Source organism: Narcine bancroftii, chromosome 5 (genome assembly GCF_036971445.1).
Source record: "Narcine bancroftii isolate sNarBan1 chromosome 5, sNarBan1.hap1, whole genome shotgun sequence".
Taxonomy (NCBI): Eukaryota; Metazoa; Chordata; class Chondrichthyes; order Torpediniformes; family Narcinidae; genus Narcine; species Narcine bancroftii.
In genome coordinates, this window is record NC_091473.1 from 11,933,065 (window position 1) to 11,950,397 (window position 17,333).

The 17,333-nt window shown below is 43.2% G+C and overlaps 2 protein-coding genes across 7 annotated transcripts in view; one reads left to right on the forward strand and one right to left on the reverse strand.

Annotated features, from left to right (window-relative positions):
* Positions 1–17,333, forward strand: part of rad54l2 (RAD54 like 2) — a 219,274-nt gene that overhangs the window by 182,282 nt on the left and 19,659 nt on the right. The window lies entirely within an intron of this gene.
* LOC138763118 (MAP kinase-activated protein kinase 2-like) overlaps positions 1–17,333 on the reverse strand; it is a 101,089-nt gene that overhangs the window by 23,967 nt on the left and 59,789 nt on the right. For both annotated transcript variants that reach the window (XR_011357325.1, XM_069936786.1), the window contains exons 2-4: positions 8,706–8,845; positions 6,171–6,235; positions 2,778–2,857 (exon numbers count right to left, since the gene is read on the reverse strand). Coding sequence is in view for 1 of the 2 variants with exons in the window: in XM_069936786.1 (XP_069792887.1) it covers positions 2,778–2,857; positions 6,171–6,235; positions 8,706–8,845 (285 nt within the window). In the remaining variant the exon portion in view is untranslated. The remainder of the gene's footprint in view (positions 1–2,777; positions 2,858–6,170; positions 6,236–8,705; positions 8,846–17,333) is intronic.

Here is a 17,333-nt window from a genome sequence, read left to right on the forward strand (position 1 = left end):
AGATGGGGAGAAAATTCAATCCTTGGAGATGCAAAAAGACCTGGGCGTCCTTGTGCAGGGAAATCTAAAAGTTGTTAGTGAAGAAGGCAAATGCTATGCTAGCATTTATTTTGAAAGGTATTGTGTTTAAGAGTAGAGAGGTGTTAATGAGGCTCTATGGGGCACTGGTGAGACCCCATTTGGAGTACTGTGTACATTTTGAGCCCCCTATCTTCCCTATTTTAGAAAAGATGTGATGTTGTTGGGAAGGGTGCAGAGAAAATTTACCAGGATGATTCCTGGAATGCAGAGGCTGGAGTATGGGGAAACATTTGGCAGCTCTTGGGCTGTACTCGTTGGAGTATAGGAGAGTGAGGGGGGATCTCTTGGAGACCTTTCGAATATTGAAATGTTTTGACAGAGTGAATGTGGATAAGATGTTTCCCTTGATAGGAGCGTCGAGGACAAGGGGATCATAATCTTCATATTAGAAGTTATCCAATCAAAACAGAAGATGAAGAACTTCGATAGTCAGAGGGTCATGGATCTGTGGAACTCACTGTCACACAAAGCAGTGGAGGCCAGATCACTGGGAGTATTTAAACAAGAAATGGATAAGTATCTCATTAGTAAGGGTATCAAGGGAGAAAGGGAAAAGGCTGGTAATTGGAACTAAGGGTGAGTTTAATTTAGCTGAGTGCATAGTCATGGAACAGACCCGATGGCCCTAATGGCCTGCTTCTGTTCCTTTATCATGAGATCTTGTAATTATTCTTTACCTTTCCAAGTGGAAATCCTGTCTCTCAGAATTCCCTCCACTAACCTTCTCACCACTGATGTTAGGCTCACCATCCTGTAGTTCCCTGGCTTTGTCCTTGCAGCTCTTCTTAAAGAAAGATGCAACATTCGCCGACATCCTGTCTTCCCGTACCTCACCCCCAGCTAGTGAAGATAAAAATCTCTGCAGGGCACCAACCATTTCTTCCCACAATATCCTAGGAGACATTCAACATTCCAGGGTACAGGTGGATCAGGAAAGTCAAAAGGTAAAAGATGAGTTGTAGTGTCATTAGTTAAGGAGGATGTCTCTTCAATGGACATGAGCCAGTTAGTAAGGCAATTTGGGTGGAACCAAGGAATGAGAAAGGCATGATCGTTTTGATGGCCCCAAATAGTCAATGGGAATTAGCAGAGTAAATTTGCTGGAAGATTGCTGCCACTCATGATCAACAAGGCTATCATTGTAGGGGATTTTAATTTACCAAATATTTACTGGGGACGTAACGAAAGGTTTAGATGGGGTGGAATTTGTCAAACAAGTTCAGGAAAGTTTCCTTCTACAATAGGTTGAGGGAAATGTTTGATCTAGTCTTGGGAAATTGGGAAGGGAAAATGAATGAGTGTTTGTGTATAAGCCTCCAGGGACTAACAACCATTGTTCTAATAGATTTAAGATAATTCTGAAGAGAGACAGGGCAAAACCACGAGTTGTAATTCAGAATTGGGGCAAGGCTAGCTTTGAAGGTATAGGACAAAATCTAGCTCCTGTTAATTGGAACAGGTTGATTGAGGAAGAGGAATATTAATAAAATGGAATGTTTTTAAAAAAATGTATTGAGTCCAGGACTTGCATGTTTCTGTAAGAGTAGGGAAAATTCAGACTCTGGTCAAAAGCAAGAAGGTGGCATGGGGCAGATATAAGCAGCTGAGATCAAGTGTATACCTGGAGGAGCTTTTGGAACTGATGAATGAGCAATAAAAGGAAATTAGGAGGGTAAAAAAAAGGGGACAGAAGATAGTGCTGGTAGATAACATTAAGGATAATCCCAAGAGATCTTGTATACATAAAGGGAAAAAGTGTAACCAGAGGAAAACTTGGGACCCCTCCGGAATCAATGTGGTCAACTCTGTGTAGGACCGCTGAAAATGGGAAAATTCTGCAATGAGTACTTCTGTTTTTACTCTGGAGAAAGTCATGTGGACTGGGGAACATGGGCTGTCAATGGTAATAACTTGAGAATAGTCAGTATTTCATTTGAGGAGATGCTGAAGGTCCTGATGTGCATGAAGGTGGAAAAATCTCCTGATACTGATCTGATGTATCCAAGGACATTGTGGGGAGCCAGAGAGGAAACTGCAGGTGCCTTGGCTGAGATTTATATACAGGTGAGGTGCCAGAGGACTGGAGGGTGGCAAATTTTGTGCCTCTATTCAAGAAGGAGTGCAGGGAAAAGCCTGGAAACTACAGGCCAGTGAGCCTAATATCTGTGGTTGATATTACTAGAGAGTATTTTGAGGGGGGAAATATACATGCACTTAGATGGACAAGATGCTGCATGACCTGCTGTTTTTCTCCAGCAACTTTGTTGAAGTCTGATTCAAGGGGATATTCAGAGGATCTGAAAGGGCACACATCTCGAAGAAATTATCAAAAACTGGAGGGGATTGATGTGCAATGTGCACAGCATTGAGGGTTAGAAAGGTTTTAAAAATGTCAAAGATTTTCAGAAGCCAATTAATTGCCTGTGCATTGTTCTGGGATTTCTAAGTCTTGTCTTGAAAGGTGAAAGGTCTCAGAAGTGGAACTCTTCCCCAGGGCTGTCTGATCACATCCCTCCCTTTCCAACCCCTCTTCACAGGGTCTCTCCATCCACAATCCTCCTTGAGCTCCTTTGTTGTAGACCAGGTTTAAAACAAAACACTGAAGGCTGACGACAAAGGTCTTGAACTATTATAACAAATTTCTGGCCTAGTTTCACAATACTGGAAATGTGGAGAACTTGTGGGTTGGGTCTTACCTTGACGTCCCTGTGAGCAATGTTCATTGCATGAAGGTACTGAATAGCACTCCCTATGTCCCTCATTATCTCTGAGGCTTCTGTAAAAAAAAATATACACAGAAACAATGATTGACTCAGTGGGTGGGAGGTGCCTAGGCCACCCATCTTTCAGATATTCTCGCAAGCTTTACAGCCAATAATATTCTTTAAGCATGCATTTATTCAATTCTTTCTTATGTGATGATGTCCAAGTAATTAACATTTTTGAGCAACATTGATTGTGAGACCGATGCTAACCAGGACAGTGAGGACATATCTCCTGCTTTTCTACAGAATAGTGCTGTGTTGTCTCAAGAGAGCAGGTGGCTTACTCAGTCAAACACTACTTGAATGCAGTGGAGCCCTTCCCTGAAGCATCAGCCTAGGATTTTGTCCTTGGATCTCCGTAGTGAGATTTCTATCTTCTGGACTAGAGGCAAGACCAAACTACAGTTTAGACACCAATCACCTTTTTTTTTAACCACAGAGACCCTCAATGGCAAGATTTGCTTAATCTGCCATTGAACTGATCAGAAATAAGTTTTTCATTCAGAGAGTGGTGGGTGCCTAGAATGCATTGCTGGGAGTGTTGGTGTTGGCTGGTACAATAAGGACATTCAAAAGACTATTAGATAGAAACATGGATGTAAGAGAAATGGAGGGTTATGGGTATGAGGGGAGGAAAGGGATTGAGGTGGAGTAAGCTACATAAGTCAGCACAGCATCATGGGCCAAAGGGCCTGTACTGTGCTGAAATATTCTCATGTTAACTACGTAGAACATAGACTGACTGTGAACTGAATTATCCAGGAATCAGGGGTTTGCTTCAGAGTTTGCAATCTGAACCATGATTTCCACCATCAATCTGGTCTAATGTGATCATGATTTTGTAGAGTAATTAGAAAAAAATATATTTTTGGAAAATGTCATTTCAGCCGGAGAAAAATGTTATAGGCCCTAAAAAGGTGAATGGTTTCTCCTCTCTCTCCCTCTCACTAAGCATAGGCAAGATGTGCCATTTAATAGCTACACAACAATCTTAATGCAATTTCCTAATAAGCTGGATTGTCCACTTTTTTGACCTCCTTGGAAAGATTAGAGTCCTTTCTATTCTAGTCCCTTGATTTGTTCTCTTTTTCCTGCAGAATAATACTGATAGAGGGTGAAACAAGATGCATGACCAAGGGCCCAGGCTTTTACTTCCTATGGATGCTGTGGGACTTGCTGAGTTTCTCCAGTGCATTTGTGTATTGCACAACGAACTGACAGCCATGCATTGGGTCAACGAGACTCTAAGCTCTTTAGTTCGCTCCCCAGTGTTCTCTCTCCACAATTCTGTTTAAAATCTCTTGTTCGGACAGATTGTTTAGCTTAGTGCCAATTCTCTTTGAAGCATCACAGTGACTAGTGACTGGGTCATCCAAGATGACCCAGTGTCAGTTCTCACACATTACCCATGGTTTCCTGCAGGACTTGATGGACATAAAATGAGTGTGACCCATTTCTCATTCCAGCCCCCAGGCACTGTCTCCTGTGCTGTTCGGAGCTGTAATTACTGCATTCAGTGCTGCACCTCACTGCTTCAAATCTTTGAGTAAAACAAGATCAGCCTCCTGCTTTGTTCCCAATTTCAACTTGTTAGTTACTGCCATTTGCACAAGTTTGCCGCTGGCATGAAGACTGAAGGAGTAGTGGACAGCAAGGAAGTTTGAAGCAGGATGTGGATCAGATGGAAAAATAGGCTGCAAAATGACAGATGGAATTTATTTCAGGTAAGTGTGAGGTGTTGCACTTTGGAATGCCTAACCAAGGTAGGACATGCACAGTAAACAGCATGACACCGAGGAGTGCAGTGGAACAGGAATCTGGGAATACAGATACATAATTTCCTGAAAGTGACATCGCACGTAGATAGGATCATAAAGAGAGCTATTGGCATATTGGCCTTCATAAATCACAGTATTGTGTCAAGGAGTTGGGATGTAATGGTGAAGTGTACAAGAAATTGGTGAGACCAAATTTGGAGTATTGTGTGAAGTTTTAGTCACCTAACTACAGGAAAGATATCAATAAGATTGAAATACACAAAAGTGCTGGAGAAACTCAGCAGATCATTCACATTCAACAGGAAGTAAAGGGTGACCAATGTTTCGGGCCTGAGTCCTTCGTCAAGGTCTGAGCAAAAAGCAGACAGGAGCCTGCAGAATTTTCTGTTCAACTCAGTAAGATTGAAAGAGTGCAAAGAAGATTTACAAGGATGTTGCTGGGACTTAAGGAATGGAGTTACAAGGGACTGTAGAAGAATGGAGGGAGATTTGATAGAGGTATGCAAAATTATGAGGGGTAGAGATGAGAGTAAATGCAAGCAGGCTTTATCCACTGAAGTTAGATAACTAGAGGACATGGGTTAAGGGTAAAAGATGAGATATTTAAATGAGTGCGGAATGAGCTGCCAATGGAGGTAGTGAATGCGGGCTCAATTTTGACATTTATGAAAAATTTGGATAGGAGTATGGTCTGGATGCAAGTCAATGGGACTAGGCAGAATAATAGTTTGGCATGAACAAGATGGGCTAAAGGGCCTGTTTCTGTGATGTAGTGCATTATGGTTCCATGACATCCCTGGTCAAGGATGAACAATTTTCCAGATGCTTTGCCTTCACCCTTCATTAGCTGGGGATTACTTATCACAAAACAACTCCCCTGATAGCTCAAATTCCCAGTACCAGGAATTTAATTGGTGCTATGAAGGAGAACAGCAAGCTTCCTGTGACTCAGTGACTACGCCTGTGACCTTGGGTTTAAATGACGCTGCTATGTAGTATTTATAATCACAATTGCTTCCCTACTGCTTGAGTGGCAGTGCAGCAAGGTCATCGCTTGCAGTGAGGACACAAGTGCAAATGGCTTGAATAACATGACACTTGTCTTTGGCCTACTCATCCTGTCCACTTCCACGACATGCTCTATCATCTCCCTCCTCCAAATCTAATTCTATCTATCACTTTTCACTCCCTCCCTAACCCCATCAGCTTGACCACTGTCCTATTTATTTTATTGTGTTTCCCACCTGCCTCTATTTTTAAACACCCTCTCTCCAGGTAGATCCATCTGTCCAACATCACTCCCTTATCTCATCTCACATCACCTTCAACCTCTGTCTCAACCTTCCCCCTCCTCTCATGGATCCATATGTCCATCATCCCCCACTTCATCTGATTTCACCATCACCTACTAGCCCTTTTCTCATCCCACCCTTTCACCTCTTTATTCTGATTATCTCCCTTCTAAACTCTCAGACCTGAAACATCAGCCATTCATTTGCCTGCACAGATGCTGTTTGACTTACAAATTAGTATGCTTTTAACTTACCCCTCTCGGTAAAGGCCTGGTCACCTCGATCCTGGATCCTGCTGAACAATTCACCTCCTTCCATGCTGTGCCAGAGAGTGGAGGGGGGAGTGAAAGGAGAGAGAGGGGGAGAGATAAGGAGGGAGAGGGAGGGGTAAAATAAAGAGAGAGAGAGAGAGAGATAGGGAGGGAGAACAAGGAGTAAAATAGAGGGAGAGTGAGGAAAAGAGAGAATAAGATAGCGAGAGGAGAGGACAAACATGGTGAGTGAAGATTGCAACATCGTTGGCAATTATTGAAAAAATTGACCTAGGGTATTCTGGATTTTGTATTTAAAAATTACTATCACGGTTTGTAGCCCTTTAGGGGGGGAAAAAAATCGAGCAACATCCTGAGAATCACTAATTCTAGATGGCCTTTCCTTGTCATTGAATTTTGACTGGGGACAGGACAATCCATAATGCCCATCTGTATTGGGAAGGGTTGTGGCTGTCATGTGACAGCACTGCCCCAAACTCGTCGAAAACTCACCAGCTGCCAATCAAGGTTTGGTTCTGCCCCACCCATTAGTGCACACCTTGCCTTTGGCTATATATAAATTACATAGACTGGACTCTCCAGCCTGCCTTTTGTTGGCCTTTGGCTATTTGGCTGTTGTAATTGGATTAACCTTCCTGGCACTGAGCCATTTCACCTGCTAATGACCTGGGTTGGGGCCTCCAGCATTATAAAGATGCCATGTATTCTTTGTTCTCCCTCTTTGCCAGCTTGGGACCACTCTGCTCACTCCAGGCCTAGAAATGTGGAAGGGTGCTGGAGAAACTGTTGGTAAGATGTGCACTGTTTAAAAAAAATTGGGAACATTTAATTAATGTCCCTAATAACCTCGAGCCATGCCTGCATTGAGTCAAAGGGTGGTGGGCATTTAATTGAATTTTCCTTTGGTTGTTTGTGTGTGTATGCAGTTTGTTCCCATGTTCGTTATTAGTTGCCTGCATGTGTTAAATGCTTACTGAATTTTTCTCACAATTGCTAATAAACTGTATGCATTGTTTCACTGCTACTACATTTTTCCCATGGCTGCTATAATGTGTGTGTGTGTGTTCTGCATCTGTTACCATTTCCCACACTTTCCTTCTGTAAATAAAATCTTTCCCTACCAAAACTGTGTCCAGAGTCCTTGCCTTTAAGAACTATCAAACCTGTTTCCTCACTCAACACCAACCATACATGAATAACTATCTTGAGCCTTACTTGAATAGTGACCATTGTATAAAGTGTTAGATGTCTCTCTCATTCATCAAGCCAGCACCCCCCCTCCCCTGCCACACAATTCTCCTCCCTGTATCTCTCCACCTCTAACACTTTCCTTTGTCAGGTATCCTCTCTCCTGCACACCCCCCCCCCCCAACTTTTTCAAGTCAAGTTCCTTGCCATCTGATTTCCCAAGTACCACCCAAAGAAACAACATTCTTCGGTAACACAGACACATAACCAGACATAACACCACTGTTATGCTTGATTGCTTGATATCGCCCTTTCCCATCTTAATCTCTGATAAAGCACCTCACCAAAAATGTTGACTAAGTATTTCTCTTCAAGCATGCTACCTGATCTCCCACACCCCCACCCCACTTCGCATTGTTTAGATGATCCTTGGTCAAGTAGGCAGATTTTTGGACATGTTAAAAAGTGGTGAAGCCAAGATTGGATCTACATTTATCTGATTGAACCCGTGGAGCCACCTTGAGCCTGTTCCTGCTTGCAGAGAAAGTGGTTTATGGCAGCATTTTGAATAGTGTGGAGAAATGGAGAGATCTTGGGGTCCAGGTCCATAGATCCCTCGGGGTTACTGTGCAAGTTGATAGGGTGGTTAAGAAGGTGTATGGTGTGTTGGGCTTCATTAGTTGGGGGATTAAGTTCAAGAGCCTTGAGGTAATGTTGCAGCTCTATAAAACTCTGGTTAGACCACAAGGAGTATGGCATTCAGTTCTGGTAATCTCATTAATAGAAGGATGTAGATGCTTTGGAGAGGGTGTTGAGGGAGAAAATGACACAAGAAGTAAGGTTGATAGAGCTAGGGGCTTTTCTCTTGGGAGTGAGGAAGGATGAAAGGTGTATAAGATTATGAGAGGCCTAGAAAGGATGGACAGCCAGCACCTTTTCCTTGAGACAAGAATAGCAGATACCTAAGGACATCAGGTTTATAGTGAGTGGAGGGAAGTTTAGGGAAGATGTCAGGTTTTTTTTCCCCCACAAAGAGTGGTGGATGCTTGAAATGAATTGCTGGGGGTGGATGTGGAGGCTGGTACAGTAGGGACATTCAAAAGACTTTGAGACAGCCACATAAAAGTAAAAAAATTAGAGGTTATGGGTGTGAGGTGGGGTAAATGAGATTATTGTGGAGTAGGTTTTGATGGCTTGGCACAACATTGTGGGCTGAAGATCCTGTACTGTGCTGTAGTGTTTTACCTTCTATGTAATCATCTTTTCATGAGTTTCCCTGTTCCCTTCAATACAAGAAGTCTCATTCCAACATCTAGGCTCCTCACTCACCATTCCATCACAATCAAGAGACAACGTTTTCCATGGTGCATGTTCTCGTAGATGTTAATTATTCGGACAATGTGAAGGGTGCTTGAGGCTCTCCAGTGCATGTCAACTTCACGCCGTGCCTTTGGACTGTCATAGAGAATCTGGAAGGGAAAGTGCAGAATGTTGGGGATAGGAAAGGAGCCATGCATTTTGCTGACCGTTTTCCCCTGGGGAATGTATCGCATCAGATTCAGTTCAGATCCGGCATCTTCTGCAAGTTTAGTTTTGTTTCTAATTCCTTCCATATTTTTCTCAGATTTTTGATCATAAATCATTCTCCTGAATATTTAAATCTCAAAGCCCAAGAATGAGATTAAATATGGATGGTTGATGGTTGGCATTGACTTGGTGGGCTGAAGGGTCTGTTTTCTTACAAAAAGCCTATGTAACTCTCCAGCTCAGAAACTTAATCTACTCTTAGAACATAAAACATTACAACACAGTACAGAGCCTTTAGCCCTTGATGTTGTGCTGAGCTATGTAAACCACAACAATCTAACTCTTCCCAATCTCACAACATAACTCTCTATTTTCTTACATCCATGTGCCTATCTTTCGAGTGTCCCTACTGTACCAGCCTCCACCACCCTTGGCTTTGCATCCACCGCTTCCTGTGTAAACAAACATACCACTGACATCTCCCCTAAACTTTCCTCCACTCACCTTAAACAAATGTCCTCTGGGATTTGCTATTGTCACCTCGGGAAAAAGATGTTGACTGTCCACCTTATCCAGGCCCCTCATAATCTTATATACCTCGATTCGGTTACCTCTCATCTTTCTTAATTCCATAGAGAATAGCCCTAGTTCTGTCAACCTTGCTTCATAAGACATGTTCTTAACTCCCATTTTGTCACGTAGTCTCACCCATTTGCAGATATTACTATCAACTAACCTTTTCCCCAATTCTGTGAAGGGTCCCAGACTGAAATATTTATCTGTTTCTCCTTCCACAGACTGAGACCACTCTCATCTTCCATCTGGGCACCCTCCAACTGGATGGCATTAACATTGACCTCCGGTTTCCATTAAATCCCCCCTTCATCTTCCCCCTTTTACTCTCCCACTATCCTGTTTCACAGAGCCAAAATCAATTCTCACCATTCCTCTCATCATATCCAATTAATATCCTTTGGTCTGGAGTCCTCCCCCCCACTCCCATTCCTCGCCCCTCCCATTCCTCGCCCCTCCCATTCCTCGCCCCTCCCATTCCTCGCCCCTCCCATTCCTCGCCCCTCCCATTCCTCGCCCCTCCCATTCCTCGCCCCTCCCATTCCTCGCCCCTCCCATTCCTCGCCCCTCCCATTCCTCGCCCCTCCCATTCCTCGCCCCTCCCATTCCTCGCCCCTCCCATTCCTCGCCCCTCCCATTCCTCGCCCCTCCCATTCCTCGCCCCTCCCATTCCTCGCCCCTCCCATTCCTCGCCCCTCCCATTCCTCGCCCCTCCCATTCCTCGCCCCTCCCATTCCTCCCCCCCTCTCCCATTCCTCCCCCCCTCTCCCATTCCTCCCCCCCTCTCCCATTCCTCCCCCCCTCTCCCATTCCTCCCCCCCTCTCCCATTCCTCCCCCCCTCTCCCATTCCTCCCCCCCTCTCCCATTCCTCCCCCCCTCTCCCATTCCTCCCCCCCTCTCCCATTCCTCCCCCCCTCTCCCATTCCTCCCCCCCTCTCCCATTCCTCCCCCCTCTCCCATTCCTCCCCCCCTCTCCCATTCCTCCCCCCTCTCCCATTCCTCCCCCCCCATTCCTCCCCTCCCTCTCCCATTCCTCCCCTCCCTCTCCCATTCCTCCCCCCCTCTCCCATTCCTCCCCCCCTCTCCCATTCCTCCCCCCCTCTCCCATTCCTCCCCTCCCTCTCCCATTCCTCCCCTCCCTCTCCCATTCCTCCCCTCCCTCTCCCATTCCTCCCCTCCCTCTCCCATTCCTCCCCTCCCTCTCCCATTCCTCCCCTCCCTCTCCCATTCCTCCCCTCCCTCTCCCATTCCTCCCCTCCCTCTCCCATTCCTCCCCTCCCTCTCCCATTCCTCCCCTCCCTCTCCCATTCCTCCCCTCCCTCTCCCATTCCTCCCTCTCCCATTCCTCCCCTCCCATTCCTCCCCTCCCATTCCTCCCCTCCCATTCCTCCCCTCCCATTCCTCCCCTCCCATTCCTCCCCTCCCATTCCTCCCCTCCCATTCCTCCCCTCCCATTCCTCCCCTCCCATTCCTCCCCTCCCATTCCTCCCCTCCCATTCCTCCCCTCCCATTCCTCCCCTCTCCCATTCCTCCCCTCCCTCTCCCATTCCTCCCCTCCCTCTCCCATTCCTCCCCTCCCTCTCCCATTCCTCCCCTCCCTCTCCCATTCCTCCCCTCCCTCTCCCATTCCTCCCCTCCCTCTCCCATTCCTCCCCTCCCTCTCCCATTCCTCCCCTCCCTCTCCCATTCCTCCCCTCCCTCTCCCATTCCTCCCCTCCCTCTCCCATTCCTCCCCTCCCTCTCCCATTCCTCCCCTCCCTCTCCCATTCCTCCCCTCCCTCTCCCATTCCTCCCCTCCCTCTCCCATTCCTCCCCTCCCTCTCCCATTCCTCCCCTCCCTCTCCCATTCCTCCCCTCCCTCTCTCTAGTGTCCAGTCTCTATTCGCATGTTTTCCTGCTTTTTACTCATTCCTTGAAGGGCTCATGCCCAAAATGTCAGCAATATACCTTTACCTTCTATGGATGCTGTGAGACTGAGTTCCTCCAGCATTTCTGCGTGCTTTTACTACTTCCACAGATGCTGCCTGGATCTGCTGCTTGTTTCAGTATTTTATTTTTCTATCTCAATTTTCCAGTATCAACAGTTCTTTTTTTCTAATCATCTGATCTTGGTTATTGCTAAACTGCCCAATTCCTCGATTCATTGATACATTATATGTTGAGTGCAGCAACCTGAAGTAGTAGTGCAGGAAACACGTCATGGGCTCTGCATGCACACATTGCTCAACGTGTGCAGTTCCAGTGAGTCATGCCCAAGATGGTTACAAAGTGCAAAAAAGGTTGCTGGAAACCCAAATAAAAACAGAAAATGATGGAAATACTCAGCAGAGCCTCGATCTGAAACATTGCCATGTGCTTTCTTCACAGACGCTGCCTGACCTACTGAGCATTTCCAGCATTTTCTATTCTTATACTGGAAATGATAAGAGCACCCATTTGACATTCTAAATTCAAAGTGAAACTAACTTCTCAAATGGGAGATGAAAGGATTTGACATTTCAGTATAATTACAAAGGTGGTGCCGTCGAAGTACTCGAGATGGCAGAGGTCGACAGCATCGAGTCCACGCTGCTGAAGATCCAGCTGCGCTGGATGGGTCACGTCTCCAGAATGGAGGACCATCGCCTTCCCAAGATCGTGTTATATGGCGAGCTCTCCACTGGCCACCGTGACAGAGGTGCACCAAAGAAAAGGTGCAAGGACTGCCTAAAGAAATCTCTTGGTGCCTGCCACATTGACCACCGCCAGTGGGCTGATAACGCCTCAAACCGTGCATCTTGGCGCCTCACAGTTTGGCGGGCAGCAACCTCCTTTGAAAAAGACCGCAGAGCCCACCTCACTGACAAAAGGCAAAGGAGGAAAAACCCAACACCCAACCCCAACCAACCAATTTTCCCCTGCAACCGCTGCAATCGTGTCTGCCTGTCCCGCATCGGACTTGTCAGCCACAAACGAGCCTGCAGCTGACGTGGACTTTTTACCCTCTCCATAAATCTTCGTCCGCGAAGCCAAGCCAAAGAAGAAGAAGATAATTACAAAATGTAAACATCAGCTATAATTAGTGACACTATCTTCAAGCTCCTGAGACAAAATAGCTCACTGTATATTTTTTTCTCCCAGTGGCATTCAGGACATTTCAGAGGACATGGAAGGAGTGTACTCAGTAACAGGAATGTTAACCCAGTTGGGAAAATTGAAAGCCATGGAGTCAGTTTTACAGCACAAAAATGGGGCCTTCCGCCCAACACCTCCATGCTCACTGTTGCCTATCTAAATTAGTTAAATTTGCATAGGCAAGGCTCATAATCCCTTCCACATTCCTGAGATTTCAAAATACCACAGCTTTGAGCAACACAGACTGTCAATCTGGATAAAAAGGTACAGGAGCCTGAAGATGAGCACTTAGTGGCACAAGGTCAGCTTCTTCTCTGCTGTCAGCAGATTCCTGAATAATCAAGACACTGCCTTACTTTTCATGCAATACTATTTTTATTTTTTTATATTATTGTTGTAAGATGGTTCATTATATGAATGTTTCCACTGTGACGCTGCTGCAAAACACCAAATTTCTTGACTTGTTCATGACAATAAATTCTGATTCTGAAAGAGAGTTCGATCTGCTTGTATTCGAGGTAGCTTATGGCATTGGAGGGGGTTACAGATGTAATGGTGACGGTGCAGGGAATGTTATGGAGATATTTAAATATAACAATTACCTTTTTTTAAATTTTTGAAGTTTTAGGACTCTATGTGGCCATGAATGGTGATCAGGAGCAAGGAAAGAAACAAGATAATACTCCACCTACATAGACATCCATCCATAGACATTCACAATGGTTGAGTGATGTTATATCTTGTTTAAGTTTAGAAAAAATTAGATATGCTATTAAAGATTCAAATATTAACTTTCAAAAGACGTGGGGCCAATTCATGGACTATTATCATAACCTAAAGAATTAGGGTTGTTCTGAAGCTTTGTTGATGTGCTGTCCATCTCCAGGTTATTGTCACTTGATTGCTGTGCCTTGCTCAGTGGTGTGGGTTTTGAATTATAAGATTTTTTACTACTTTTGAATTTTACAATATAATATATAACTGTTCAATTGTGCATAATGTAAACATCAATAAAAATATATTTTAAAAAAAATAAACAATTAAAGTGTTTCAGATGAGCAGAGGTTCATGGATCAAAAGGCAAGAATGTGGTCAGGGAAGTTTCAGGGTCACTAACTTTGCTCTTGCTACTGCTGGTGTCTTTTGTCAGGTGCAAACCAGCAGCTTTTTCAAGGTTATTTGCACCAAGACAACCCCAGAAGGGCAAAAGTAACACTGTGATAAAGACTGCTGCCCCACCTCCCATAGTGCATGTTGCCATTAGTTTTAAGCTACTGATGCTCCCTTGCATGGCTACACACAGTATTCATTTCTCTCTTGTGCCTTATTTACACCGAAAAGCTGTGTTATTGCCATATTCTTGACCTGTCTCTGGAAGCCAGCTTTCTTGTTCACACAGAAGAAAATCTGGGTTGGTGAGTCCTTTTACACAGCAAGCTGGCTTCCTGGAGCAAAAGAGGCAGGATGTGTAACGCAGCGCCTCTCCACCTACTTTGGCGGATTAAAGCTGGGTAATTTTAGACACCTTCCCCCTCCCCAAACTATCTGCCTTCGATGCATTACCACAGCTAGGTGAAGCTCTCAAAGGGCAGAAGATACCCAACTTTAATCATCTGTGTAAAAGGGGTATTGGTTATTCATGGTGCTGGGTTAAGAGAATATCTGTACTGTGATATCACCACTGAAACATACATTTGATGTTACTGGACCTGGGGATAATGTTGCATATATCATCTTTAAAGTATGCATGCAGCTGTAGTCTCTGAAGTAGCTCTGGGTTATTTTTAGAGAGTGGCACAGAGTTTATTTTGTTGCTCTCAGGATATGTGACATTGGCAAGGGCATATTACTCATCTCCAATGCCCATTCCTATGAGATGGGCCTACTCCAGTGAGGTTTATATGTCAGAGACTGACATGAAGATGATATACACATCCAAGTTAAGATAGCGTGAAGGTTGGAAGAGATGATGATGTAACATACTGTCACTGTTCTCTGACAGTGTGGATTCTACTTTCTTAAAATATCAGATGGAATCTTGGAGGATACAGATATTCAATAAATAGTTGGCAAAGGTTCCACTGGTGGGAAAATAATGGTGAAACAACAACCAAATGCAACTTACCCCATAGCCACTCCCCCATCAAAGGGCTAATTTTCCTACAACAATAATCCTCAACAAATCTTAACCGTTACACTTATTGGCTACAAATTCAAACCTCAACTTTTCAGTCTATCTAGAAACGAAAGAGAAGAAGACCTTATGTGACCATGAGAGAAATTGGTACAAAGATATCATCATGGTGGAACGTGTGGTGACCGGCTGCATCATGGCCCAGTATGGAGGTACAAATACTCTGAGTGGAAAGCCCTGCAAAAGATAATGGACACAACTCAGTACACCACAGGCAAAACTCTCCCCACCATCAAGAAAATGCATGGAACACTGCTGTTGGAGAGCAAAGAAATCATCAAAGATCCACACCTTCATGAACAATTATACCGAACCGAAAACGAAGGGAAAGAAGGGAAAATAGATGAATTTTTGACTAAAATTGAACTACCAAAACTACAAATAGAGGAACAAAATAAATTAACAGAACCATTTGGAACAGTAGAAATACAAGAGATAATAAAAAATTTACCAAATAATAAGACACCAGGAGAGGATGGACTCCCAATAGAATTCTACAAAACATTTAAAGACCTAATAATACCGCCCCTCCTGGATGTAATCAACCAGATTGATGAGACACAAAACTTACCAGATTCATGTAAAACAGCAATAATTACAGTGATACTAAAACAAGGGAAAGATCCACTCTCACCAGCGTCATATAGACCAATATCTCTGCTAAACACAGATTATAAGATAATAGCTAAACTATTAGCGAACAGATTAGCAGAACAGGTACCGAAAATGGTAAATTTAGACCAAACTGGATTTATCAAAAAAAGACGCACAACAGACAATATTTGTAAATTTATTAACTTAATTCATGCAGTAGAAGGAAATAAAGCACCGGCAGTAGCAGTTGCTTTAGACGCAGAAAAGGCCTTCGACAGAGTAGAAAGGAATTACTTGTTCAAAGTATTGCAAAAATTCAGTTTACCGGAGAAGTATATTAATTGGATTAAAGCATTATATAAGGGACCGTTAGCGAAAGTGACAGTAAATGGACATGTATCAAAGCAATTTAACTTAAGCAGGTCAACGCGGCAGGGATGCCCACTATCACCATTATTGTTTGCGCTAGCTATAGAACCACTAGCAGAATCGATAAGAAGAGATAATAATATAAAAGGAATAAAAATAAAAGACAGGGAATATAAAATCAGTCTGTTTGCGGATGATGTGATAGTGTACTTAACAGAACCAGAACTATCAATAAAAGAACTATATAAGAAATTGAAGGAATATGGAGAAGTGTCGGGATACAAGATAAACGTAAATAAAAGTGAAGCAATGCCTATGAATAACGCGGATTTCTCAAAATTTAAGGAGGAATCCCCATTCAGATGGCAAACGCAGGCAATAAGATACCTAGGTGTGCAAATAAACAAAAATCTAGGCCAATTATATAAACTCAATTACAATCCACTAATGAAAAAATTACAGGACGATTTAGAGCATTGGAAAGAGCTACCACTAACACTGATAGGAAGGATAAACTGTATTAAAATGAACATTTTTCCAAGGATACTATACTTATTTCAGGCATTGCCAATACAACTGACAGAAAAATTCTTCAAAGAGTTAAAGAAAATAATAAGGAGATTTTTATGGAGAGGGGGGAAACCGAGGATAGCACTAGATAAATTAACAGAATGGTATAAACAAGGAGGCTTACAATTGCCAAACTTCAAAAATTATTATAGAGCCGCACAATTAAGGTACCTATCAGATTTTTATCAAACAAGGGAAAAACCAGACTGGACGAGACTAGAATTAGATAAAATAGGGGAAAAGATACCTGAACACATATTATATAAATGGGACGAAAAATTGGTACAACATAGAACTTCTCCAGTATTACACCATCTCCTCAATATATGGAAGAAGATTCATGTAGAAAGAAATAAAATAAATTACCAAATACCAAAACTAATATTGACGCAAAATAAGCTACTCCCTTTTACAATAGACAACCTTGCCTTTAGAAAATGGGAAAAAAAAGGGATTAAAAGAATAGAAAATTGTTTTTCAGGAAGTAGATTCTTATCCTTTGAACAAATGAGAGATAAGTACAATATAACTGGAGATACAGCGCTGGCATATTACCAACTGAGATCCTACTTGAAAGATAAATTAGGAAGCAACTTGAGTTTACCAGAGGGAAGTAACCTTGAATATGTGATTACAGATACAATGTTAATCAAAAGATTTATAACAAATATGTATATTAAACTGCAAGAAAAGGAAAATGAGGAAACAAATGGTAAAACTAAACAAAAATGGGAACAAGATTTAAATATAAAGATAAAAAAGGAAACATGGGAGAAGTTATGCTCTGGAACGATGAGAAATACAATAAATACGAGGCTGCGTATGATACAATATAATTGGTTACACAGACTATACATTACACCGCAAAAGTTAAATAAATGGGACCCAACAGTATCTGATAGATGTTTTCGATGTAAAAAAGAAAGGGGAACAACAATTCATGCAATCTGGGCATGTGAGAGAGTAGAAAAATTTTGGGATGATCTCAATCAGATATTAAATAAAATAACAGAAA